Source organism: Vipera berus (genome assembly GCF_964194415.1).
Source record: "Vipera berus genome assembly, chromosome: 3".
Classification (NCBI taxonomy): Eukaryota; Metazoa; Chordata; class Lepidosauria; order Squamata; family Viperidae; genus Vipera; species Vipera berus.
In genome coordinates this window covers 75,739,110-75,766,335 of record NC_138204.1, presented here as the reverse complement: position 1 = coordinate 75,766,335, position 27,226 = coordinate 75,739,110, and the positions used below count along the sequence as shown (strand labels likewise).

At 39.6% G+C, this 27,226-nt stretch overlaps 1 protein-coding gene across 1 annotated transcript in view; it reads right to left on the bottom strand.

Moving 5' to 3' along the window:
* Positions 1 to 27,226, bottom strand: part of AK5 (adenylate kinase 5) — a gene marked incomplete at both ends in the record, with an annotated part of 136,709 nt that overhangs the window by 50,708 nt on the left and 58,775 nt on the right. The window contains 4 exon segments of the mRNA XM_081322397.1: positions 1,566 to 1,568; positions 1,571 to 1,597; positions 4,256 to 4,332; positions 12,943 to 13,033. Of these exon segments, the coding sequence (XP_081178523.1) occupies positions 1,566 to 1,568; positions 1,571 to 1,597; positions 4,256 to 4,332; positions 12,943 to 13,033 (198 nt within the window).

Genomic DNA, 27,226 nt, shown 5'->3' with positions numbered 1-27,226 from the left:
AAGATTCGGCAGTCCATCTGCATTTAAAAGACAAAGGCCACTCTTTTGAAGACAGCAAAGTCCACATTTTGTACACAGAGGACCATTGGTTTGAAAGAGGGGTCAAAGAGGCCATCTATGTCAAGAGAGGGGAAGGGATACAACATCATCTATCTCCAGTCTACAAGATGATCCTTTCAGCAGTTCCAAGAAAGCCCCACACCCATTTGCACTACTCAGATGACCCTGAAGACACAGATAAACCTCCAAGTGGCCTCAACGACTCTCTAAAAGAATGCAAATGACCATCTGTCTGCAAAGAATATAAATCCTTCCCTTCCCCACCATCCAGTCAGAGCTGAAGAAGCTTCTTGGATGAGAAGCAAAACGTCTTCAAAGAAAAACAAGAAAATCCAGTCAGAGATCCCATTCTTTTCCACTTTATAAGTTGCAGCTGTGTGAAAAGATGACAGTGCAATGTAACTGGCTGCGTATTTTCTGGTTCATTTAGTGCAGTAACTGATTTGTATCTGATAAAATGGATCAAAACCAGTGGTGGGATTCGGTCAGTTCGCACCAGTTCAGCAGAACCGGTAGCTAATTTTTTGTTGCCCAGGCCCAGAATGGACTTCTGGAAGCAGCATCCACAGAGAGAATCGGTTGTTCCCATATTTCAATCCCACCACTGATCAAAACTCAACAATTTACTATGCTAGGAAGAAAAACACCACCACCAAAATCACTGAAAACTATGTCCACCATCATCTTGCTGTGCTGACAGCAATATAATATAACTATTTTTCTCCTATAAAGGATCAATTGGTAAGCTCTCTCTCATGATGTCCTTCTCAAAATGTGAAATTTAAGCTCATAAGAAGAGAGAATACTATTATAAAGTCTTTGCTGGATGAAGAGAGATTTGTCTCTTTTTAAAAAAAAATCCAAAATCAAATAATTTCTGTAATATCTACAGGCTATTTATGACAAAATAACCATCCCTATCCTGAAGCTATGCAAGAACTCTGCTAGGACGAAAAAGGAAATATTCGTAACCCTGTTTTTTTATGATGAAAATAAACTCTTCCTCTTGAAGATTTCTTTTAATCTAAATCCATACTTTTATCTCCGGAATGGAGGACAAATTGACAAAGAAGACAGATTTAGTTAGATTATCAAAAAAGAAGTTTAAAATTTCAGAATCCTGCATTCTCATTTAAGCCATCGACTGCTCAGCTCCTGTGCAGCCATTTGTAAAATAAATACCACCTGGTTAAAGCTCAATGCAGGATAATTTATAATTTTGAGCTGCATCCTAAGGCGGACTATTATAATAACTTGCTTTTATTTTAAAGCTGCTTTAACAGATCACAAAATGTATGCTTTGGATGGGGGAGATTACATTCTTTCAGGGAAAGTTAATCTTCACTATGTCTAAATTGCATTGCCAAGGGGTAATAGTATATATTTGCAGTGAAATTCTTTCATGTAAGCGATAAGGAATACAGGGTGTTTGGGTTTTGGTTTTTGTTTTTTGTAATACAGCAAGTTTGCAGTCCTTGGTTCTAAAAAGGGTCACTTTTACTTACAGTATATTATGATGCAACTGCATACAGTTAACCTAAAACACATTAAAAAGAAAGCAATATGCATCCTGGGTCCTTCCGGATATTTCACATGCCCTGAATTCCTTAAAATTGGCAACTCTTTTTCAGCTGAGGGCTGCATTCCCTAAGGGTTAAACAACTGAAGGAAGCAAGGTAAATGGAGTGGCACAAGTGAGTGAGTAAGTGAAGCCAGAACAAAAATAGGATAAAAGCTCCATTCTTTTTCTGCCTCTGCTTATATAATCTTAGACCTCTTCCAATTGTGAAGCTGCAAGAAATGACCGTTCCTATCAAAGGACCATACTTATCTAACACGACAGAGGTTGTTGAACTAGGCTGCTCACCCCAATTATTGGACAGTAAGGCTGAAACATACCCCCATTTCAAGAGATGTACCCCAAATTTATTTACAGTTTTGCCACTGATATACAGGTAATCCTCAACTTACCCCAAATATATGTCCCTAAGTGAGAAATTTGTTAAGTGAGTCTGACCCCATTTTACGACTTATCTTGCCACAGTTGCTAAGTGAATCACTACCATTGTTAAATTAGTAACACTGGCTTCCCCATTGGCTTTGCTGGTCAGAAGGTCACAAAAGGTGACCACATGACCCCAGGACCCTGCAGCTGTCGTAAGGATGAACCAGTTTACTTATTTTATTTATTTATTAATTGAATTTAAATACCGCCCTATTCCCGAAGGACTCAAGTGTCAAGTGTCCGATTGTAAATCATGTGATGTTGGGGATGCCGCAGTGGTCATAAGTGTGAAAAATGGTCATAAGTCAGTGCTGTTTTTCAGTGCTGTTGCAACTTTGAACAGTCACTAAATGAACTGCTGTAAGTCAAGGACTACCAGTACATTTCCTAAATGAAGGGAACGCCCAACATACGTAACCAAAAGTCAATAGGTCAAATGATGACAAGGCTAGGTTCCAATATGACAACAAAAATTATGTCCTACTAATCTAGCTCTTTATTTAATGAAGCTAGGGCAGTGTTTCCCAACCTTGAGAAATTAAAGATATGTGGACTTCGACTGCCAGAAATTGAATTCTGGGAGTTGAAGTCCATATATCTTAAATTTCCCAAGATTGGGAAACACTGAGCTGGGGCACAGTTATCATAACCTTACATTCTCATTCTCTTATTAGCGCAAGGTTTGGAAACAAAATTATAGTATAAGCTTTAGTTGCATGTTTCAGCTTGACATAAACTCTTCTTTGTCCCTTGAATAAGTGTCAACGCTGCTAACATCGGATGTTTTTGCACTGACAACAGATGGAAATGTAGCCATTTTTTCCCTTTCGCTTTTAGAGTTAGGTGATGCTGGGAGTGGGGGGGATGTGAATGAGAGTCCAGCTAGACATAACAACACTAAAACCTAGCGTGAGAATCAAGGCTATTGAACTCAGAGCTGATAAAAGAATTGGTGGACTGGAGAGCTGGAGAGGAAGCTCAAGCTTCAAGCTAATTGGGGGATATGATTTATGACTGTTACTTGGAGGAGGGAATTGTGCTTTGATACTATGTGCCCAGGGGAGGGGAATTCAGTTTTTGGCTTCGATTATGCAAGTGCCGATATTATCCTATTCAAATAAAAGATCCTTTAAGGTAAACAATGCCTCGAAGTTCTTTTGAAGAGTTTCATCTGTCGGAACCATGACAATAAGCTTCCACTGCTTTCAGCATATTATCTTTCTTCCCAAGATTTAATTTCATCTTTCTGCTTACTGATTAATACTTTGGAGAGTCATGGTTACTCTTCAGCTTTTTTGCTATATTCAGCTAGAATCGTCTGATATTTTCAACATCACTGAAGGAAGTTTTAAAGAGAAATCTGTGAGGTCCTTGGTGCTCTCTGAGCTTAGTGGTTTTCTTGCAGACGTTTCATTACCCAAAATCATCAGTGCCAGGAAGGGGGTGGGACTTGCTCTTATTTTTATATACTAGTGAGAAATCTACAGTGTGCAGTGTGTTCCGTGTTTCCTTTCACACTAAATAAAAAAAAATTACAGGGTTTTGCATTCATTCAAAGCGCGTTTGACAAAGATGAGAATGGAACAAATATATATGTGCGTTCACTTGGTGAAATAAGATTCATTTCAGACTATCTTCCTAGCTGTCCTTTCAGATTGCCTCCTAGCAATGTGTTTGATCTTCAAAAGACTAAGTGAGAATAGACCCGGTTTGTATTTGGATGGGAAGTCACCTTCAAGTCTTAATGAGACCACATGCAAGGATTTACTGATTATTTTTTTTGTCTGCCTACATGTGAACTTTTATTTTGAAAATTGACAATCACATAAACATTGACAGGGTTTTCTTCTTCTTCTTCCGGGTACTGAAATATGTATAAATTTCTTTCTAGAATGTACAGAAGCCTGCAACAGAAAAGAGCATAAAAAATACAAAAAGAAAGTACTGAAAAGCATAAGATGCTCAGAATAAGAAAAGAGATGGGATAACAAGACGGATTTTAAAATATGACAGAAGTCCTTTGAAGACACATTTGTTATATCAAATTTCAGAGAAGCTGTCTTATTATGGCATTCAGAAAGGAACAGAAACTCTCATAATAAACCCTACCCCTGCTTATCAGTTCCCTTGCTTATGCAGTGACCAAGGCATTTATAAATGCAAATAAAAGGATTTTTTTTTCACCATTACCTGATCTTCAAAGTTAAATTCATGATCAGGAATCTCTCCTGGGTCCACAACGAGACTAAGGTCAACTTCACATGGACCTAAAAATAAGAAAGGGAATTCTCAAATAAAACAAGCAGGTTTCATTATGATACAATCTCATAATTAATGAGGAAGGTCTAAATGGATATTTTTACTCTCAAACAAGAGAAGACTCCATTTTAAAGTAAGCAATGGGCTTGTTTTGATTCCTAACAGCAATTTCCTAACATAAGGATGTAATCTGTTACTAAAACCTAAAATAAAAACAACTAAAAATAATTCTCACTGAACCCATAGAATTAGCTCCAAATAAAGATGTACATTATTCAAAATGTAGCTGTATAGAGAATGCGCTAAAGCTGAGAAAGACGAAGGGAAAGAGAAGGGAATGAGAGAGATGAATTCAGTTAAGTGGCAATGAGTACACAACTGGAAGTCTTGAAGGACCAAATAAGGAGCAGATCATGATGAAGAAAGCGCATGTATGTTGTTGCTAAGAGTTAATACTGACTTGATGGCACATAATCCCTCCATCAAACACAATCAGAATTGTGCTCTTAATACCGCAATATTACACATACTTATACTAAGTAAATCTCACTGAGTAAAATGGGACCACCTTTTTTATATCAATTTTCCCTTGTGGTGTAAAAAACAAAATCCAAGGAATGCAAAAAAACCCAAAACACCTCACTAATATGATTTTGGCAGAATCAAAACAACTACGACTCTACCTTTGTTAAAAAGAGAGAACTCATTTTTCAGGTCCTACTTTTGACTCAGATTTTTTTGTTTTTTTTTTTTGTTTGTTAAATGTATATGCCTCCCATTTCACCGTCAAGTGACTTTGGGTCACTACTGCCACAATCTGGACATCTCAAAAAGCTGGCCATTTAATTTTCTATAAAAATGAAAATAAATGGGCCCTTCTGAAGTCATCTCAGGCTTCATGCATGGCATGTTTTCCAATCCGTGAAGATTGTTCTCCAAAATGTTCCTGTCAAAAAAAAGTCTGGAAAACACAGTAGTGGAGCACTTTGTTGTTTTAGCCTTGCCCATGACCTCAGTAGGGTACTGATTGTGTTGCTTAAGACACAAAGTTATCTCTAAGAATTTTACTCCACAGAAATAGTCTGTACCAGCCAATGCATTCATAAAGACTAAGGGAAGAAATCTCAGCCATTTACAATGGTGAGCATTGCTTTCCAGGTTGGGGATCTTTCTCAGACTGGTTACTTTCCTTTCAAGCAGCTGAAATTTATTGAAATTTTTAGTTCCTTAAAAAAAAGAGCAGGCATGGAAACAGACCACTTGAAAAAGAATCCCTAAGGTTACAGTGAATCATTCGAATCACTTATTTCCTTCCTGCTGCTTTCATCCTTCTGTTGTTCTCCTGTTTGAGAAACCGTCACCAGCAGTGAGCTTCTTCTAGCCTACTGCTATGTGTCATTCTTGTGGTTGCAGCATGCTTGGAGTTGGTTCCCTATGCTGCATAATGTTTGCAATCCAAGAATATGCCAATATAAATAGATATTTGTTTCAGAATTTCTGCATGAAAAAAGGACTCCTTGAGACCACGTGAGAGAAAGAGGTAGAGCTTCCATTCACCCTTTCTTGATCAAAAGTTGATAACTTGTGGAGCATCTGGTCTATTAACTGGAGTTTCCATATCTCTGTCATTAAGGTTGCTGTTTGAAGTTCCAGTTCTTTTAATGGCAGTACAAAACTTTGTTGAGAATAAGGCCTACACTTATGTACTTTCTCAAGTTAATATCATTCCCATGTTTAAGACTTCCTCAGCCTTTAACTGGTGGCAGAAGCTTCATATTCATAGCTTTGCAGACTGCTGTTCTTTATGAGTTTAGTCCAGGGAACCTCAATGGAACATCTGGGAAGCAATGTGTCCACAGGTATCTCTCTTACTAAATGTCAGGTCCCCTGTTCAATTCTTTTCCTTATTTTTAAAAATAAGATAGAGTTTCTGGCTGGGGAAAATCTCATAAATTTTCTTCTGATAATGTGGTGAATATGACTAAATGTAATCCTACAGCAGCCACTTTCTAGAAATTAAGAGTTGACCAGTGTCAGTTGTGTGCCCATGTAAAAGTCAAAAGCTTCTTGTGTGTAAAGTCCCACCAGATTTACAGGGGTAAGAAAAACTCTACATGACAGCCAAACCTTATACACCACTTTACAATTAATCTTGCTGTATCTGGCCCTTGCTGCAAAACTTGTTCAGAAATATCAGCTCTTGCTTGACCCCAAAAATAAACTAATTAAATATGGCTACCAATAGGAATTATTTTCTTTGAATTTGATTATGGCAAAGATGAGTGATTAGTGAAGATAGACTAGTAAGAATGGTGCACTGAACTGATGGGATGTTATATCTTTGAATTGGATGTGGCAGTTTTACTGGGTCATGTGCTATTTTATTTGCTTTACCACCTAGAATCTAATATGTGACAGAGGTTTATAAATAAGTAAATGAATAGAATAGAATAGAATAGAATAGAATAGAATAGAATAGAATAGAATAGAATAGAATAGAATAGAATAGAATAGAATAGAAGCTGGAAGGGACCTTGGAGGTCTTCTAGTCCAGCCCCCTGCTCAAGCAGGAGAACCTATACCATTTCAGACAAGTGACTATCTAGTCTCTTCTTAAAAACCTCGAGTGATGGAGCTCCCATCATGAATGATGACTACATTTTTGTTTACTGGGTATACTATCTTAAATTAAAAATTGACAGACTCCAACCTGAGTGGATCAAAATACAAAGATATACACTGGCTTAAAAGGATTGGGGCTACTTAATTTAGTCTAATTTTCCAAATGAGTAGAGATGACAGCACAACCAATGATTGCCAATGTAATGATTGAGTATGTATGAACTGGTTAGTGAGATATCACAAAGCAGAGTAGAGAAACCTCATGTTTCACATAGTATTGAATTGTCCTTTTACAGAAATCTTCTGCCTTTAAACACATGTGTTAAGGTAACTTGGATTCTAATAATTCAACCCAACTCTCTTGCCTTCATTCTTCCAACATATATCAGTTCCTATAAGATGTTATTGCATTAGACAACTGCAATAGAAAGACAATACCCAGGTATTAAAGATATTATTTTTCTTAGTGACTGTCTTCGGAATATTAGAGGTCCAATAGTACCCATCAACTTCAAGCAGTGTCCATTTGAAGCTCTGTTTCCAAAATGATGGCTAAGATTCTCGCTGGTGGATTGTCTGGCTGATAATGCCATTGCTACCATTTCTGTTTCTATTTCTCTTTAAAGACAGTGATGAAAATGGGAAGCATTGTTGAGCGGAGATTTCACAGACTTGCGACATCACGTGATGTCGCGCAATGTATCGGAGCTTTTTCGCCATTGCAGGCAAAGGGATGGGTGTGGCTTCCCAATGACGTGTCCGGCCCATAGGCCGGCAGTTTGACACCCCTGCTAGATGTTCCTCCTGCCACCACAATGGCAATGCTTCTATGAATGACAGGATCAACAAGTTCTGAATTTCTAATATTTTTATTTCTAAATCTTTTTCCTGTCCAGCAATATTCTCTTGGTAATGTCCTGTTGTTTTTGCTATAGTTGCTAAAGGTTTTTGCTACTATAAAATTAAAAGCAGACTAGAGGTTTGTGAAAGCTGGTGTACTTTGGTTCTGTTGATAATATTTAAAGAAAGGTTCCAATTATCCCTTATTTGTCATTGTGAAGTATTCTCTGAGAAAAGGCTGTTTCTTCATATATCATTTTATGATCTGATAAGACACACAGAAACAGTTCGAAAAGTTTTGTGTTATTTATAAGCACAGCATGCTGAGAAGAGCAATTTAAAGGGAGAGTAAATAATTTCTTTTCAAGTAAAGGACAGGCTTGAATATTGTTTTTGCTTTCCGTTATTTCTACAGTAAAAAAAATGCCTCAACTCCCTGAAATACAGAATTTGAAGGCAAGTCGCTGCTCTTAGCAACAGGTAGGTAGCAACCATGCATATAAATATATTGCTGTCCACAAAGGCTGAAAATTGCCTCTCTTTTTGCTTCATTTTTAAACCATTAAAATGGACGAAAGACTTACAAGTACAGACCTGTGTATGAATATTATATTTGTCTGAGAATAGGAGTTGGGATCCGATTGAAAAGGCTACAAAAAACCTCGATCGTCACTCTTTAGCTGATCATTGAGAATGTTTAGTTAAAATAACGACATTCTTTCAACTCCTGGACATTTGCATGAATTTTGGAGATTTTTGCAGATGGAGTTGCGAAAGCACAATAGAGGATGGGATTGTACAAGGGCAATTCGGAAATAAACCTCCGTTTGGTTATCAATGACGGACACCTGCAGACACACAACTTTTATTATACACATTAGACAACTACCACATTACATTACTTTTTGACATAGACACCATTCAAATTGAGGCACTTGTCATAATGTCTTACAAGGGGGGTTGTGGTGTTGGTCACGATAATGCTTGTCAGCACACCGCTAGACGCACCCAAGAACTTTTGAAGCAGTTCCACTGGGATGTTTTTGATCACACACACACACACACACACATACCCGTAGCCCAGATTTGGTGCCGAGCGACTACTACTAAGGAATGTCAAACCTTATAAGACGTTATGACAAGTGCCTCAATTTGAATGGCGATTATGTCGAAAAGTAATGTAATGTTGTAGTTTTCTAATGTGTATAACAAGACACTCTGTGTCTGCGAGTGTCTGTCATTGATAACCAAACGGAGATTTATTTCCGAATTGCCCTCACAATTTATGCAGGCAATATCTGCTTCTATAATATCTCATGTGCATTTTTTTCATATGTGTGTAATTATTTTGGGGTTTTTTGGGCAACACCATCTTTTTCACAAATGTAATGATGTCACTTAATGTATCCAGAAAAGGGTCCTGTGTTCTAGAATAGGAACAGAGGACACTGCCTTTATACTGAAGCAGATCCTTGTCCATCTAACTCAATGCACTGAATAACATCAGCTCAGTTTGAGGCGCTCCTGGCTATATGAAAAGGTTAAGGACTATTTCTTTCATAGACAAAGCAGCAGCTCTTAATGAACAACAGCTCCTCCTTTCACCTTGGGAATCCTGGTGTGTATTCTGCAGAAAAATAGCCATGGCGTCTGGGTGCAATGCCTTTTGCAATGGAAATGGGAAGAAATGGACTTACTTGGCCTTTTTAGTACAACTTTTGCATGAATTTACTTTTTACTGCACCATTATGTGCTTGTTCCAGCATCTTTCACTACTGGTTGCACATGTGATCCAAGAATTCCAAAATGGGCTTCTTCTCCTCCCCAAAAGCAATCTTCAGAAAAGGTCAGAGGACTAAGGCGTGATGGGGAGGGCAAGGGTGTGAGACGCAGCTTGGGGGGAAGCAGAGCAAAAGGTAGGGGAAGCCCTGTGAGACTCAGAGCAGGCTACATGTAAGCTCTACTTAATCATCCATGCAGTCACTTAACGATCACAATGGGGAGAGCAGGGATTGTGGTTGTTAAGCAAGGGGATCACATGGGCGCCTCACTTAATGACTGCCATGATTTACAACCGTAATTCTGGACTCAGTTGCGATCATAATTCAGAGACTACCTATATCAGAGCCATAGCGATGCAGAAGTTAGAATGCAGTATTGGAGGCTAATTCTGCCGACTGTCAGCAGTTCAATTCTAAACTGCTCAAGGTTGACTTAGCCTTCCATCCTTCCAAGGTCAGTAAAATGTGGACCCGGATTGTTGGGGGCAATATGCTGTAAACCGCTTAGAGAGGGCTGTAAAGCACTATGAAGCCGTATATAACTCTAAGTGCTATTGCTATAAGAAAAAAACAAATATCTAGAGGAAGAGCACTATTTCTAGTAATTATAATAATTGATTAGCCTGGGCAAGTCAATCAAGAGAGACAGGTCTAATTTTGAAAAAGTAATATACCGTGCATGTCTCTTCTTTTTCAGGGGATAAATGTGGGATCTAAACGTTTGAAACACAAGGGAATTTCTGTAGCTCCAAAGTACTAACTGCTATCAATCAGGGAGCTGGATGAAGAAAAACTAATCAATGTATAATGCAGATTAGAGAAAGGTATTCTTGGGCAGCCAAAAGGAGATTCAAGAAATGCTTAACCACAATTAATATTATCAAAGACAGGATAATAAGCTAAATAATTTACTTTTTCCAGGAAGCTGGAATGAAATGGAAACTTGCAAAACAAGACCATTTAATTTTGCTTTCAATTTAGCCCTAGCCTCTGATCTCTAGGAAACAAAAAGTAAAACCTCAATTTAAGGAAAGAATGTTTGCTATTCCTGAATGACAGCCAAATCACAAATTATTTGCAAATCATTTGCAGTTATTTAATTTGTGCAATGTCTTAATTACAAAAATGATGCAAATTACATCATTTGCAGCAAATTGAGATTGCATAATTAATAGTACCTTCATGCAAATGACTTAATCGAATAAGAATGGCTTCATTTATGTAATGACATCACAAATGGGAAATAAAGCAAGCACGAGAATTGCTTAATGGTGGCATGCGTTCGATTATTCATTTAAACACTGGAAATCTTTCCAATTTTTAAATAAATATCAGCACTACATTTAAATAAATGCAAACAAAGATCCAGTCAGGACTGGTGATGTTGCTGAACTGCTTATAATCTTGCAAAACGTATTCTGATATTTCCAACCATGATGATTTGGCATGTACTTCTAGAGTAACTACTTATAATCCTTGTAAATAAGAATAATGTATCTTCTTTTTTTTTTTAAAAAAAGTCTTGAATTAGAGACTTTTTAGAGACTTGAATATTTCAGGTTCCTGTGATTGCTCATTTCTTTTGTTTTGGGATAGACATCTGGCTGCCCAAGCGTAGGTATACTTAAATTCTGAATTTCTCTACTTTTTTTTTGACAGCAAGAGCAATCACTTCCCGTTAGCAAAGACTTTTTAAAAGGCCTTTCTTCTTCAGTTTGTCAGTCATCACTACAACTGCTCGTTCATTGGCTAAAAACATTGCAAAGCAGGAATAAAATGGAACAAAACATTCTTGCAAAATGAGCAGACTGACAAAATGATTATACACTTTGCTTGATAGGGACTCATGTTGTGCTTTTGTTTTTTTAAATGAACACTGATAATTGGGCAAGTGTGGCTTTTCAGGGAGCATATGTCACTTCTCTCCCTTGGAGACAACATTGATGGTCCTCCTCTCGCAGCCTGTTGTAGATGCAAAGGGTTGGAGGGACCCTCAAAAGATAATTATGGAATAACTCTGGGCTGACAGAATTCCAAACTTACGCAGAAGCAAAAGACCTTGGCCTCTGCATCTTTTCAAATACCGTAGAGTTAAATGTTACTCACACTAACATACCAATGCATTGCTTATTTATTGATTTGGTTTAGATTTTTAGGCTATCTTTCTATTCAGAAAGAAAATGCGAGGAGCTATATACCATAAAATAATGCCAGCACAGAATAGAACATTTAAAAAGGTAACAATCAGAAATTTTGTTTAAATCCAAGTAAGCATTTCTCTGAAGTTATTTATTTATGTTCAGGCAGTCTTATTAAATGTGATGAAAATGTATACCACATTCTACACATTAAATTTTGTTACTCAAAAGAGAGAAAATAAGTTTGAAGGAACGCCCCATGATGAGAGAACACGGGTTACCTGCCGATCCTCATATCCAACAGAAGTAATTCTCACTACCACCACCACTCTGTTGCTTATGGAACAGATGTGTGATGATCACTGATACATGGAACTATTGAGTAATACTATTGTATAACATAGCTTAGGACCAAGTTATTTGAACGTTGGTCTTTTCCTAGTTACATCTATCAGACCCACCAGAGCAAGGAGGCAAGGTATGTTACAAGTCTCCTCTTTTAAGAAGGTCCACTGAGTGGGACCAAGAAAAAGGGTCTTCTTCTCCATGATGGCTCCCCCTGTCAAACATCAGCTCCATGAAGATAAGATTGGCTCCCATTTTGATACTCTTTCAAAAGGCCCTGAAGATACAGTTTTGCCAACGAGCCCGGCAAACCCCATGGTGATACTGAGTCCATCAAGTGGTTTGCTTGACTGATGTCACCAGGGGTATGTGGGTTTATTGGATTTTGTATTGGGGGTCTATTTCTATAAGCTGGCTGGAATCACCATGGGTGAGTTGGGTAGTCATAAAAATTTTCTTAATAAATAAATAAATAATTTTATTACACATTATGATCACCACATACATCATAAAATGTACTCTTTATATAGTTTATTAACTCTCACTTAAAAATTTTAAATCATATGTGAAATATCATATATAGATGTTCTGTACATGAAATTAGTACAAAACAACACATGCAGAATTACTCCAAGCATGTATTACTGATCGTCCTCGTTTAGCAACCACAACTGGGATTGACAACTCGGTGATTAAGCAAAGTGGTTGCTTATGATTCTTACTTCAGCTTTCCTTTGTTGATAGATCTGCAAAAGTTGTAAATGCTGATTGTAAAGTTGATTGTAAAGTTACTTTTCCATCAACATCATAACTGTGAACAGTTGATAGACAAGGCAGTCATTAAACAAGCACTACATGTATTTCACTATCCTATTTAGGATTTAATACTCACTTGGCCCTGCTTCTTGAGTGGGAAACAGCTTATTGTCAACAGCCAGGCTTATGTTCTGAAAGACCTCTTCCTCATCTTTGTCAGCATCCAACTAAGAACAAAAAAGAAGACAATCAGACACCTGGAAGAAGACAAAGTAGCAAAACAAGCCCAATGGATGGAGCCAGGGGTTCTCATCTTATGTTGTAGAATGCTAGTGCCGCTAAGAATGCCCAGACAATTTGGGATTGCAATGGGTTATAGAATGCTGTTGTTAAAAATATGGGAACAATTGTATCTGAAAAGCAAATATATTGATAATATTTATAAGGGGTACAGCATTTCAGAATGTAAGGGTCAAAGTGCTTCAGATTGCTAGAATAAGACATATACAGCTAGTCCTTGACTTACAAGAGTTCATTTAGTGACTATTCAAGGATCTGAAAAAAGTGAGTCATGACCACTGTTCACACTTATGACTAGTGCAGCATCCCCATGCTCATGTGATGTACATTAGGATGCTTGACAACTGGTTCATATTTATGATGGTTGCAGTGTCCTGGGGACATGTGATCACCTTGTGTGACCTTCGGACAAGCAAACTACAGTGATTCACTTAACAAATGTGGCAGGAAAAGTCCTAAAATGGGGCAAAGCAAATTTCTCACTTAGCAATATAAATTTTAGGCTCAATTGTGGTCATAATTCAAGAACTACTTGTAGTTCCCACCTGTAATTCCTTAAATAAGGAAGTATTGGAGACAGAAAAGAAGAGGAGGATATTAAAAAGTCCTGGGAGCCAGTGACAATATTTTATCGTCTAAAAACCTGGTGCCTTTTGCCCAAGCTCTGTTGTTAATCGTGATAATAATAATAATAATAATAATAATAATAATAATAATAATAATAATAATAATAATAATAATAATAATAATAATTTTATTTGTATACCGCCCTTCTCCCGAAGGACTCAGGGCGGTGAACAGGGCAAACATATAAAAATACAGTAATACAAACATTAAAAGAGATTAAACAAGTGCCCAGAGACTAAGAACAATGAATTAAAATACATTAAAACAATATTAAAATCTAAACCCATCACCCATCAGGCCAGGCCGGCTTGTTCGAACAAGTAGGTCTTATAGAAATGTTCTCTCTGTGTAAGATCTAGTTATTTTATATCAATTGAAGCACTGAAGAGAGAAAACAAGTATTGTAAAATGCTCTTAACTGCAAATAGGCCTAGTCTTGTTTAACAAACACAACAATGCTTTGATTTTTACTTTCTTCCTATCACATTTTATATGAATACACAGTAATTGCACAGGTTGCTTATCTGCTTTCATTCTTTGGTAAGACTCAATAAAACCATCTATCAGCTGAAATTAACCGTTTGTGAGAAAACAACAGCAAGAACCAACAGTTTAGAGACTCTCAATACCAATTTGAGACTAGTTCCACCAATGCAGATGAAGAGATTATTGGTCAGCAGCGAGGACCCTAACAGAACAACAAAATTCAAAATTCCTATTCTAAATACCCACATTAAAAGCCAACATGTCCTGCCCCTCAGGACTGAAAAGGAAGAATAGAATGATAGATGAAGTCTTGGACAAACTCTGCCACACAGAAATGGCCCAAAGTGTTTTGTTTTCCTCCCCGCAATGTCATATCAGCATCTTGGCTTACTAGGGGGCTGAGAGAAATGAACAGCACAGGGAGAGGCCTAGGCCAAAAGTGGTAGAATTTTCAGGAAGAATTAGAACAGAGTCCATCTTTGAAACCCTATTCTGTGGCAGTAGATACAACAGAGATGGTTTCTTTCCCCAGCAATGCTTTTTTTTGTGTACTGTGTCGCATCTCCTTCAACAGGAAGTTCAGGTGGAACTGTTCAGCTGGAGGCTCACATTGCTCTTTGCAAAGTTGATCAGATTCACCTGAAGACAGACTTTATTTCAAGCAGGGGGGTGGCATCAAACAGGGATAAACTACTTGTCCTGTTAGTGTGGATGTTATTCACTTTCTAATCTCAAGGATGTGGAGAGAGTAACTGGTGAGATCATGGCCACCAGCTGTTTTTGCTTGACTCTTTAAATTGGCCAAGCTGACTGGCTCTGTGTTTAAGGAAGATGAGGCTTCCTTGAGCAGGGGAGGAAGGAGATCTTCCTTGACCCAGAAGATTTCCAGGATTGTACACCAGTTTCAAGTATTTCATTCTAAGCTGTATTGATCAGGGAACTGGTAGCTCTTAGGTTCCAACTACATTTGGATTAAACTGATTATTTAGATCAATTTCAACCAAGTTTTCATCAAGAATATGATACAGAAACCTCACTCTGTGGGTGACCTGCATTAGAAAGTAAATAGGGATGCAACTGTTTGGTCCTCCTCTTAGAAGCTTCTGGTATCATTAATTATGATGTTTGATGACAGTGGGTCTTTTGAGGCTTTGGTCCTTTGCATAAGGTATGCCCAGAGAGTGATGGATGTAGGTTATGGCTTACCTGTGGATTACCTGAAACCCTTCCTGAGCCAATCATCCTAGGTGAGGTTTACCCATGATTTAGTTACAGCTTGATTTGACTATTGCTATGACACTTTCAAAGGCTATGAAAACTGTCTCAAAAGTGTATGCCATGCAAAACGCGGCAGCCATGTGGCGAGATGTCTCCACTGCCAAAGGTAGGCAGGAGAAAGCATTATTTTATTAGAAAGTAGTCTTTTATTATGCAATGCTCGCTTCAGGATGGTATTCTTGATTATGTACTCTCAGTATTCAGGAGAATAGCAAAGCCATATACATATCTTTTGCCAAGTTTTTACTGACCTTAATCATGATTTTAATTTTAATTGCATCAACTTCAAAAGTTACGTTTTATATTTTGTATTGTTTAAATTCACACTGAGTGCCCAAAGAGTGTTTAAATAACCAAAATAATAGGCATTCACATTTATTTACTAAATAAGCAAATAAGCCAAAGAACCAGTAGAGGTTCATGTATTTCTGGGAATAAAATGTATGCCGAAAGCTATAAAACCTAGAAACAAAATGAACCCAGTAGAAGAAAAACTGTATTTCACAGTGGCGTGCATGTTCGTAGCTCCTATAATTAAAGTCTGTGAAATATTATAAAAATCCGTCCTTTCAAAGATGACATTTTAATGAACTGAATTTTTTTTTGAAAATTGTAGATTAGATCTGATTCAGAGCGATAAGACATCTGCCTCTTTGCTTTTATCATTCCTTCATTAGCCTTCTTAGCTGAAGCCATAATCACATCTCATGTCAAAAGTTCTGTACATTAATTAGGCAATACATATTTTCTGGAGTTTTAATAAACTGAGACACATCACATCAGATTATAAAATTACCTATACATTCTTGGTTCAAATCAGTAGGTTAAGAGTCAGTACAGCATACCGAGTTTATGAAAAGATTGCAGGGTTTTTCTCCCTTTTGAGACAGTTTTAACTGACAATTACATGTGGATTTTCATGACAACATTTTTCAAAGGTGACGGAGTGGTTCAGAGTTACTCATCTAGCTTTATGGCTAAGGCAGGCTAGTGGTGGCTAATTGGTGCCTTTAGCCACTATTCCAAACTGGTGCTCACAGATGACACTACATATAAAATGTAGTCATGTTCTGATATTGAGAAAGCATATCTGCTTTTTTTTTTACAAAAAGTACACTTGTTGATGCAAATATAGAAATACTTCTGCTTACAGCACTCAAACATATTCATTGCTCGCTACTTACCTACTCATCGTAATGATCACATATTCTCATTCTGGGTACATATCTAGCCAAATAAAAGGCTCTATAAAAATAATTCTCTATCAACTAGGCAGGTAAAATTTGAAGCTAGCATGCTGAGAGAGATGTGATACTTGTATTTTAAAACAGGAAAGGGACTCAGGAAAAAAAAACATAGCAGTTGCTAAAATGAATATCTCAGTTTACTGAAAAATATTCCTTTAATATCAATGAATGTATTGCCAAGGACTTATATTTACCCGACTGTAAACAAATGGGTATGTTATAAAAAAACTGAATACTAAATGTTTTGGGACAATGTTGAAAAGGAGTGTAAAATACACTTTATTTTTACACTTTTCACATTTAGATTTTAATGACAACAGCAAGTACATAAATCTGAGTCTATTTTACTGTCAAGCAAGTAAGATGTCGGCACACTGCAATGAATAAACCTCAAATGGATACATTCAATGTTTTCCCCACTAATATCATTTTATAAAATGTTTTATAGTTCAAAGATAATTAGAGTAAGAAAGATCTGATTATATATGCCAACAGGATATTATATCTGGATACAAATACAGACTAAAAAGAAAACAACTGCTTAATCAAGGAAGAAATCCATCATGGCTATGCATAAGATAAAGACAGCACTAATATATAAATATTTAGAAGTAAATTGTACTGAATATGGGATTTTGGTTTTAGGGAAGTATAAGTCAGCAGAAATCTGGTCTGGGCCAGTATAGGAAGTCAGGAACTGGCCAATGCTGCTTCAGCTGATTATACCTATTAATATTCATTAAAATAATGAAAAATTGTTGCACTGTTCTTTTTCAAACTAGCTGCTGAATAAGCCTATTTATACCTACATACATACACACACACACACATCTTTAAAAAAAGACCTTTCTGAGAAAAAAATTGCTGTGTTTAATTGGAAGTTTATTCACTGCAACTTTAAAATGTGACTAATGAGAAGGTTTACGTTATGAAGAGGGGATGACTAATTAGGAGGATGAACAAATTGGGGAAAAAGCTTATGATTGCATTTTAATTGCTTTTTAATGTAATTTCAGTTCTGCTGAATTCCTCTGAATTATTCTGTGCACATGCACACATACATCTAACAAATCCTAGCTTCAAAGTAGCTTTTTTTCACAAAAAGATATATGCCTGGTGTACATCCTGTTTCCATTACTGTTGATCATTTAATACAGAAATTGCTCTGTCTCTTAACAAGGAACCATAGTAGAATTAACAGGCATATATCTGAAATTTTGGACAGGAATATCTATAGTTAGTCCATGACTTACAACCACAACTGAGTCCAAAATTTACGTTGCTAAGCGAAACATTTGTTAAGTAAATTTTGCCCCATTTTACAACCTTTCTTGCCAGTTAATCACTGTAAGTGTGATTATTAAGTGAATCACTACAACTGTTAAGTTACTAACATGGTTGCTAAGCGAATTTGGCTTCCCCATTGATTTTGCTTGCAAGAAGGACACAAAAGATGTTCACATGACCCTGGGACACTAAAACCGTCATAAATAGGAGTCAGTTGCCAAGCGTCTGAATTTTGATCATGTGTCCGTGGGGATGTTGCAACAGTTGTAAATGTGAAAAATGGTCAAGTCACTTTTTTCAGTGCCGTTGTAACTTGCAATAGTCACTAAATGAACTAAGTCAAGGACTACCTGTACTGTTAAGATTATTAGCCCACCTGATATGTGACAATATCACTAATTACCTTGTACCGTCAGCTCCATTTTGTTGCAGACTTGCAACAGCACCAGTAGCCACAGGCAGTTCCTCCCCACCCACTGCTGTTATTCAGTGTTGTATCTGCTCCATTCCAATTTTTTACTCTGCTCCTACATGGGTAGCTTTGATTTTTTTTTTCCGGCCAACAAACCTCTCTTATTCCTTCTACTCCTTTCTGCCCTTTACCTTAAACTCCACACATCTTAACTCATCTGCTTAAATTTATTTATGTTTTACTATAATAGGAGGGGGGGGGGAAATGGAGCTGAAGGTGATGGATAATGGAATCAGCAAAAGCTCCTTTAAGCTCTATTTAGAAATATGCCAATTGGTTTGGTTCTGTCTGTAATTTACTTAGTTTTATATGTTATTATTTTAACCTAATTTTACTTTTTACTCTGCATGAGATAATTTCTTCCATTTTAAAATCCAACTGCTAATTTCCCTGACTAATTAGCATTTGGTATTCCCTCACATTAAAAATAATTTAAACCCCTTTGTGCTTTATGTTATTATATCAATGAAACTTATATTTTAAAGATAATTCCTGGATAAATTAATCACTTGTAAATGTTTAAATATTCCTTAATGCATATGACTCACAAAGTCATTCTGAATTCAAGTCATATTCCTCAGAATTTTTTTAAAATAAATATTGCCTCAGGGCAGTCTATCTCCATACAAAAATATTCCTCTGCCAACAGAATTTGTTCATTTAAGCATGTTAATGCAATCTTCTGATATGAACTTACTTGTGGAAAACGTGTATATGTTGAATTATGACAGCAAAATCTAATTTTCAATTAAAGTTCTTTTAGCTAAGTTACTAAATGTTACTACAATATTTTAAAGTCAAGCTCTGCTATAATACATTTTTAAATCTTGCAGGTTAACCGATGTCAGAATTAAATAACCATTATTCCTTGTTCATTTTCATATCCTGAAACATATCAGATGTAATTTGTTTACTTCAATCTTCATTTTATGTTTCCTGGATCATCCATTTGATTTAAACTGTTTTTCACACTGCCTTTTTGCCTCAGAAATACAATAAAATTAATGGACATTTTAAAGTTAATGGAGTCTGAAAATTGGATTAGAAGTTAACTTGTTTTTGTATTTAGCCAGCTTATTTCTTTTTTCTTTAATGCAGACAGTTGAGCCTCAAGAGACCTTATCTTCTCTAAGACTGCACTATGTGGTTGGCCTTGCTTCTATTCTCTGTTTTAAAAGAAAAAGGGTTTGATAGATTCACTCCAAGCAAAATGTTCAAATATCTGGACCTCCAATTCTCAAAAGGCCTAAAACTGCAACATAATCCAACCCTGCTATTTCTAAAAAGGGCTTCTGCCAGATTTCTTCTGGGATTCCCAGTACCGCACTTTTTCTGAATTCTAAAGTTTCTAAGGATGGCTATTTTCCCAGGTAAAAATTATACCCAGAGAAGTAGTTATGCTGCCAATGACCTAGAAACTGGATGGAGCAAAAACCAATAGGTTTTTTTAAATAAATGGTTCCACTCTCCTTCCCTTTTATACTTCTAGAACAGAGGTCTCCAACCTTTCTGGGCTTGCAGCCCTGAGGGAAAGAGAGCAGCTTCAAAATTGGTGCTCACACACACACTGGTGCAGCACTAACAGCCCCATTCAAGCATGCAGCATGCACTGGTGCTGTGCACATGTGGGAATGGCTGCGCATTCCCCCCGCGGCGGCTATCAGCCCCATTCACGCGTGCGCAAACGGGCCGTGCAAACCACCCGGCACTAGCGGCCACGGACACCTGCTCCATGCTAGAGTCCCTGTTTGCACCCACATGCATGTGCAAATGGGGCAATGGGTGCTAGTGCAAGTGGGGGGAATGCGCGCCCACATGTGCGGGCACCAACCAGCCATTTCCATAGGTTGGGGACCTCTGTTCTAGAATATAAACTCAACACTGGCATACCCCCAAAAAAGAATATAATTAACAAAAACAATAAAGTACAGGTATTCCTCGACTTACAATCATGATTGGGACTAGAATTTCTGTTGTAAGTCAGTGCAGTTATAACGCAAATCATGACCAGACCTGATTTTATGACCAATTTTACAGGGTCATAAAATGAGAGCATGTGAATCATATAGTCATGAAAGTGAATCATGCAGTGGTTAAGGAAATCTGGCTTCCCCAATTGATTTTGCTTGTTGGAAGCCAGCTGAGAAAGCTGGAAATCATGATCTCCTGACCACAAGATGCTGGCAGCCATCATAAATGTGAGTTGATTAACAAGTGACCGAATTGCAATCACACAATCATGGAGGTGGTGCGAAGATGTTATTACCTAACCATCATTAAGTAAATGGTTGTAAGTTCAGGAATACCTGTAAAGATTTGAAGGAATAGTCTAAGTGCAACCAGTTAAATATAGCCATGATCCACATTCCAGAGTTAGCACTCAATAATTTGTAAATAGTCTGAGCAAGCAAAAGAACAATTTGAATACATAGTAATCCTTACTTAAGGATGGCAATTTGGACCAGCAACTCAATACTAAGAGGTGCCGTCATACAGCATGATGTCACAATGAGTTACAATGGCAGTTCTGGCATCTCTGGTGCGCCAGTTGCGACCCTATCTGGACCGAGATGCCCTACGCACAGTCACTCATGCGCTCGTGACCTCCCACTTAGACTACTGCAATGCTCTCTACATGGGGCTGCCCTTGAGGACCACTCAAAGGCTTCAGCTGGTGCAAAATGCAGCCGCGCGAGTTGTGATGGGGGTTTCCCGTTACTCCCATGTAACACCTCTGCTCCGCAAGCTGCATTGGCTTCCAGTTGCCCTCCAGGTGAGATTCAAGGTGCTGGTGATGACCTATAAAGCCCTAAATGGCTTGGGTCCGGGATGTTTGAGGGAACACCTGCTGCCGACATCAAGCTCCCTTCGTCCTGTGCGCTCCCACAGGGAGGGCCTTCTCAGGGTGCCGCCGGTCAAAGAATGCCGGCGGATGACACCCAGGGGGAGGGCCTTCTCTGTGGGGGCGCCTGCCCTTTGGAACCAGCTGCCCGTGGAACTTAGGACTGCCCCCGACCTTCGAACATTTCGCCGAGACCTGAAGACCTGGCTCTTCGAGCTTTCCGGCCCAGGCTGAGTTTTAATTGGGGGTTTTAACTGGGGTTTTATTTTTTTTTCAGGGACTTAGTTTAATCTTTTTAAATTGCTCTTAATTTTTGTATTGATGTTTTATATACCCTGTAAACCGCCCTGAGTCCTTCGGGAAAGGGCAGTATATAAATTCAATAAAATTCAAATTCAAAAATCTCAGTTGCTGTTGTTAAGCATGGGGAAAATGGCATTCAAATGAAGGGAGCATTTCTTGTTTAATGACCACAGGTGCAGTTTCAAGGTCTTATGGTCATGTGTTTGCCATTTGCGACTTCCTGCCGCCTTCCCCATGCTGGCAATGAAGGTCACAAATGGCAATCACACAACCACCTAGAATACTGTGGCCTCGTAATTGCAAGCTAGATGCCAAATGCCTGAATCACAAACATATGACTATGAGGACCTCTTTGATGGCCATAACTATGAGGACTGGTCATAGGTCCCACTCATTCAGTGCAACTTTGAATAGCTGCTGAACAAGTGGTCATTAAATAAGAAATGCTCCCTTCATTTGACTACCCAAATATTTCCTGCTTTACTGGTTCTGGCTCTCCCAAGGCTTTTCAAGTGCAATCACCACAAAATACAGTACATTTTATCCACCCTTCCTTTTTTGCAGACTTCCAACCAAGACCCAGGAAGAAGACTGGATGCTTTATTACTTTGTCTACCAATTCTTATGCAACTCACTGTATATACAATCTATATAGATTCTGTTGGGAACCACGGTTAACCATATGGTTAACCACTCCAATTTACAAGTCTCCACTTAGATGTTGCCAGCAGAGTAGTCAAAATTAAGAGCTCCCTTAATCCACCACAAAGCCAAAATTGCCAAAAAAAATTGTGTCAAATTTAAGTACATTTCTGATCTTAAGACATTACCTTAAGGACAAAGCTTTACTCCAAACATTTTGTTACAACCTTAACCCTTAAGGTAATAGAACTGACAAAAGGAGGGTTTATTCAATCCTTGTGATCCTTGCTATTTCACTTATAAATGTCCCTTAGCCATTTATATTCCACAACCCTGCTGCTTTCAAACCTGTGTTGGGAGGACAGTGAAACACAAAGGGAAAGGTAAAAGCAGAGGAAAATCAGCAGTCTTGCTTTTTAATGTAGTTCGTTCCAGAGCTTAAGCTACAAAGCAAAATTGTACATTCAGAATTCTTGAATTCTTAATCCAAACTAACAATATTTTTCATTCTTATCTACCAAGTTCATAATCATTGTTCCTTTTTAAGCAATACATAATAAATGGTATTTGCAAAATTCACAAAAGGCACTATCAAAACCAAAGGTATGCCCTCAGAACTCCCACCAATTTAAACACATTGAGACGTATTTTCATTAAAATCTATGTGACTGCCAAATAAGGACTACCTATATTATAATAGGATTGGAATGGGTAAATGTGGAAGGATATATTTGTTCAGATAACATATACCTAAATCAATATGGCTTGGAAAATTTAAACTAGCTTTGTAAGTCTCTCAGAGTCGCTTGGTGGAGAGATGAGTGGCATATATATTTAATTAAGAAATAAATTATAAGTTGAGTCCGAAAATGGACCAGCAGTCAGTCAGCACACTGGGGTAGGCCAGACTAGAAAACTAAAGTTATGAATGCTAATATTACTTTTATTATAAAATTACCCTCACAAAACTTTGCATGTCTGAATTTAACTTCAAGAGAACTCGGGAAGGTCAAGCCTGAGACACTTTCTCAAATTACATCTCTCCTTCAGATTCATTTTTTCTTTTTTCTTTTCTTTTTTTGCTTGACTGTTGGTCTTGGTTGCAGCTCTTCCTGCTGTTCCTCAAGATTACTCTTATTGCTCATCACACAGCCAGTGCAGATGGGAAAATGTTAGCATACTGTGAGAGTATCAACTAGTCCCCATTAATAATCTAGCTTTATACTTTGATCTAATTGAAGTTCCTGGAATTTTACAAAGAACATGTTGCAATTAAATATTTAAGCGGGAGATTATCAGAAAATGAACACCTGTTACAGAAGTACCTCTGAATAGCACCATAATTGGTTACATCAAATTAAGCAGATAAAAGATTTGTTGGCTATCGGGGTGAGCATCTATTGTATTTTTAATGATCATAAGGCACCCTCAGCATAGTCAGACTTTAGTGGAAATACATCCTTTTGCAAAAGTGAATGCCACTCAGTCAGAATCGTCTGTAAACAGTATCTCTTATTTTCATTGAGCATCAGTTATTTTGACTGGTATCCATTTCCTTGTCTAACCTCTGCTTCGGAATGTCTGTCAATCCTTCAAAGGCAGACCGGGCCAGAAAACCCAAATCATGAAAACTAATACTAATTTAATTGTAAAGTAACAGTAAGAAAATGTTGTAAGTTTGAAAGTGGTTCCACTTTTTACATTCCAGAAATCTAGGAGTCAAATTATGAGATGTTTTTTTCAAATTACATTTGGGATTTAGACCGACATCTAGGCTTGGCTCTTCCTCCTGTCTCAAAAGATTATTCATTCCTAACAACCCATTCCAGTTTCAAATATATTAGATGAAAAGTAGACTGCATGTTGGTCATGGACTAATGATTTAAACAATTTATCTCATAAAGCAGGGGTGTCAAACTGCCGGCCCCAGGCCAGATGCGTCATGGCAAAACCGTGCCCACCCCATTACTGGCAATGGAAAAAAAGTCGCGATACATCGCGACACGTCATGTGACGTTGCGAGTTTGACACCCCTGAGCGCCAGCAATGACAGCGGGGCGGTGTTGGAAAGGACGGCGAGGCGGCGAGGAGGCAAGGCTCCCGGACTCGAAGTGGCCAAGCGGAACGGCTCGATCAGGCAGACGGTCGAATTACAATGGCCGACAGCAACCGGCGGCACCCCACGGCAGCCTGTAAAGCGGCCGATGATGGGCGGGCTGCAACGTGCAGTTTGCAGCCTTTTCTGGCTCGTTCAGACCGGCAGAGAGCATATACTAGCCGGCAGCTGCCGGTGGCATCTTGCGGCGGCCTCCAAATCAGCTGTTAAGCGGCCTGCTTGGATACGCGGCGTGCGGAAGCCTGCAACGGACCTACAACGACCTGATCGATCTCCCTTCGACAGACAAACGGTCCGGTCCTGCAGCCACCTGCGGAGGAGCTGTAACGACCTGGGGCTGCCTAGAAAGGTAGCCCGGACGGCGAGGCTCCAGAATTGGTGGCTGCTGCCCCCCATCTGCCCATCTATAAGATCATCGAGCTTCCCCCCCTGACGGAGGTCTTCCGTCCGTAGGCTGGAGCGCCATTTAAAACCCTCCTGTATCTGGTCTGGAGGGCGGAGTTCACCAGGGACCACCTGAAGCTTTATTTGGAGGTGGGATGTGCCGAAAGGCCCCCGAGATAGCAGTTATCCTCTCGGGATCATACTTTAAATCTAGATAATCCCTCCTTCATTTTTTTTCACCTGAGACTGACTACAGCCCCTCGGTCGCGATGTCATCTAAGGCATGGAGATAGATGAACTACCACCGCTCATCACCGGAGCTACGAAGTTATCCACCAACAGATTATTCTAGCATTCACCAGACTCTCTCTCCTCCTGCGACCTACCCAGGGCTGGATGGTGGTCCCCTGAGATCCTGATCACTGTGAGAGGGTGACCATGTTCTCAGGAGCCACTACTTCAGCTCTGTGGTCTTGATATGCAGTTGTTCCAACCAGCTCGTCCTTTACTCCTATTTCCACCTCTGATGGCTTACACCAGAAGTGAGCTACTTGCCCTGAGAGCTTCCCCCCTCTCTCAGAGGTGGCCATCAGACCTACGCCGCCGTTTCCTTAATGACGGGTCCTGGGACCCCGAGAGGTGGCATGGCGCCAAGAAGAGGCTCTTGGGTTTTCTTTTAAAAAATTTTGAAGGTTTAGGGAGGGGGGAGGGTCAGGCCCGGCAGAATGAGGGGAAGATCCTACCGGACCTGTCTCAGTCTAGGTTGGCCAATGGCCGCAGCAATATGAGGGCCGAGGAGAGTCTTGTAACCCAGGGGGATGGGACAGGGAAACCGATCCCCACAGTAATTGGGAATGGCAGCAGATGGAGGAGCAGAGGGCCATATCGTAATCTGAGACCACGCCCACGCTATCTTCTTGCTGTGGCGCGCTCTGACCCTCTGGCTCTCGCCTGCTGTCCTGGGGAAGACGGAGGGCTGACTCCTGAGCTCAGGCTGATCTATTTTAATGCCAGGTCTGTTGTGAATAAAGCTCCCCTCATCCATGACTTGATCGAGGAGGAAGACGCAGACCTGGCGTGCATCACGGAAACCTGGTTGGGCCCAGAGGGAGGGGTCCCTCTGACTGATTTATCCCCTCCAGGTTTCCGTGTGCTACATCAACCTCGAGCTCAGGGTAGGGGAGGTGGCGTAGCGGTCGTTATCAGAGAGACCCTCCATCCGCGGGAGGCCACTGCCCCTCAGATAGACGGATGTGAATCCCTCCTCTTAAGATGGGGTCCTGGTGGTCAGTTGGGCCTACTTCTGGTATACCTTTCTCCAAGCTGCACAGCAACGGTTCTACCCAAGCTACCTGACGCCATCTCAGGATTGACGGTCGAATTTCCAAAACTTATGGTACTGGGAGACTTTAATCTACCTTCCCTGGGCAGTGCATCAGAAGTGGCCCGAGAGTTCATGGCCTCCATGACGGCCATGGACCTGACTCAAATTACTCAGGACCCAACTCACGAGGGAGGAAACATGCCTGATCTTATTTTTGTCTCTGGGCAGTGGCTAAATGGACTGGGTGGGGTTACTCCAACATCACAACCCCTTTCGTGGACAGACCATTACCTCCTGCGGTTGGGCCTCCGTCACATCACCCCCCGCTGTCAGGAGGCGGAACCGACCAGGTGGTTCCGCCCCAGGCGCCTGATGGACCCAGATAAATTCCAGATGGCGCTTGGACCGATTCCCACCTCCCTCTCCCACAACCCGGTCGAGTCCTTAGTTAATGCCTGGCAACAGGCTGCTTCGGAGGCGCTCGACCGCGTTGTCCCTTTGCGGCCTCTGACCCGGCGCAAGTCCCGACTCGCTCCTTGGTTCTCCAAGGACCTGCGGGAGATGAAACGCCAGAGAAGGGGCCAAGAGAGCATTTGGAGAACCAGTCGGTCTGAGTCTGACCGAACACAGTTAAGATCCTTTTCTAGATCTTATCTCGTGGCAATGAGGGTGGCGAAGCACGCCTACTTCACCACCCTCATTGCGTCCGCAGATAATCGCCCGGCCACCCTATTTAGAGTGGTCCGCTCCCTTTTAAGTCAAGAGACGGGAGAGGACCCCCTACATGGACGGGCTGAGGAATTTAGTAAATATCTGGTGGACAAAATTGCTCAGATTCGGGCTGGTCTGGACTCTGACTGGGCAGTATCTAACGAGAGGAAAACGATGAAGTTGGCCGAGTACATTTGGGAAGAGTTCGATCCTGTGACTCCGGATGAAGTGGACAAGATCATGGAGAAACTAAGTGCCGCCACATGTTTGTTGGACCCGTGTCCCTCCTGGCTAGTCTATGCATCTCGGGAGGTTACACGAGGCTGGCTCCTAGCAGTTATCAATGCCTCACTGAGTGAAGGGTACTTCCCTGCTGCCTTGAAAGAGGCGGTGGTAAGGCC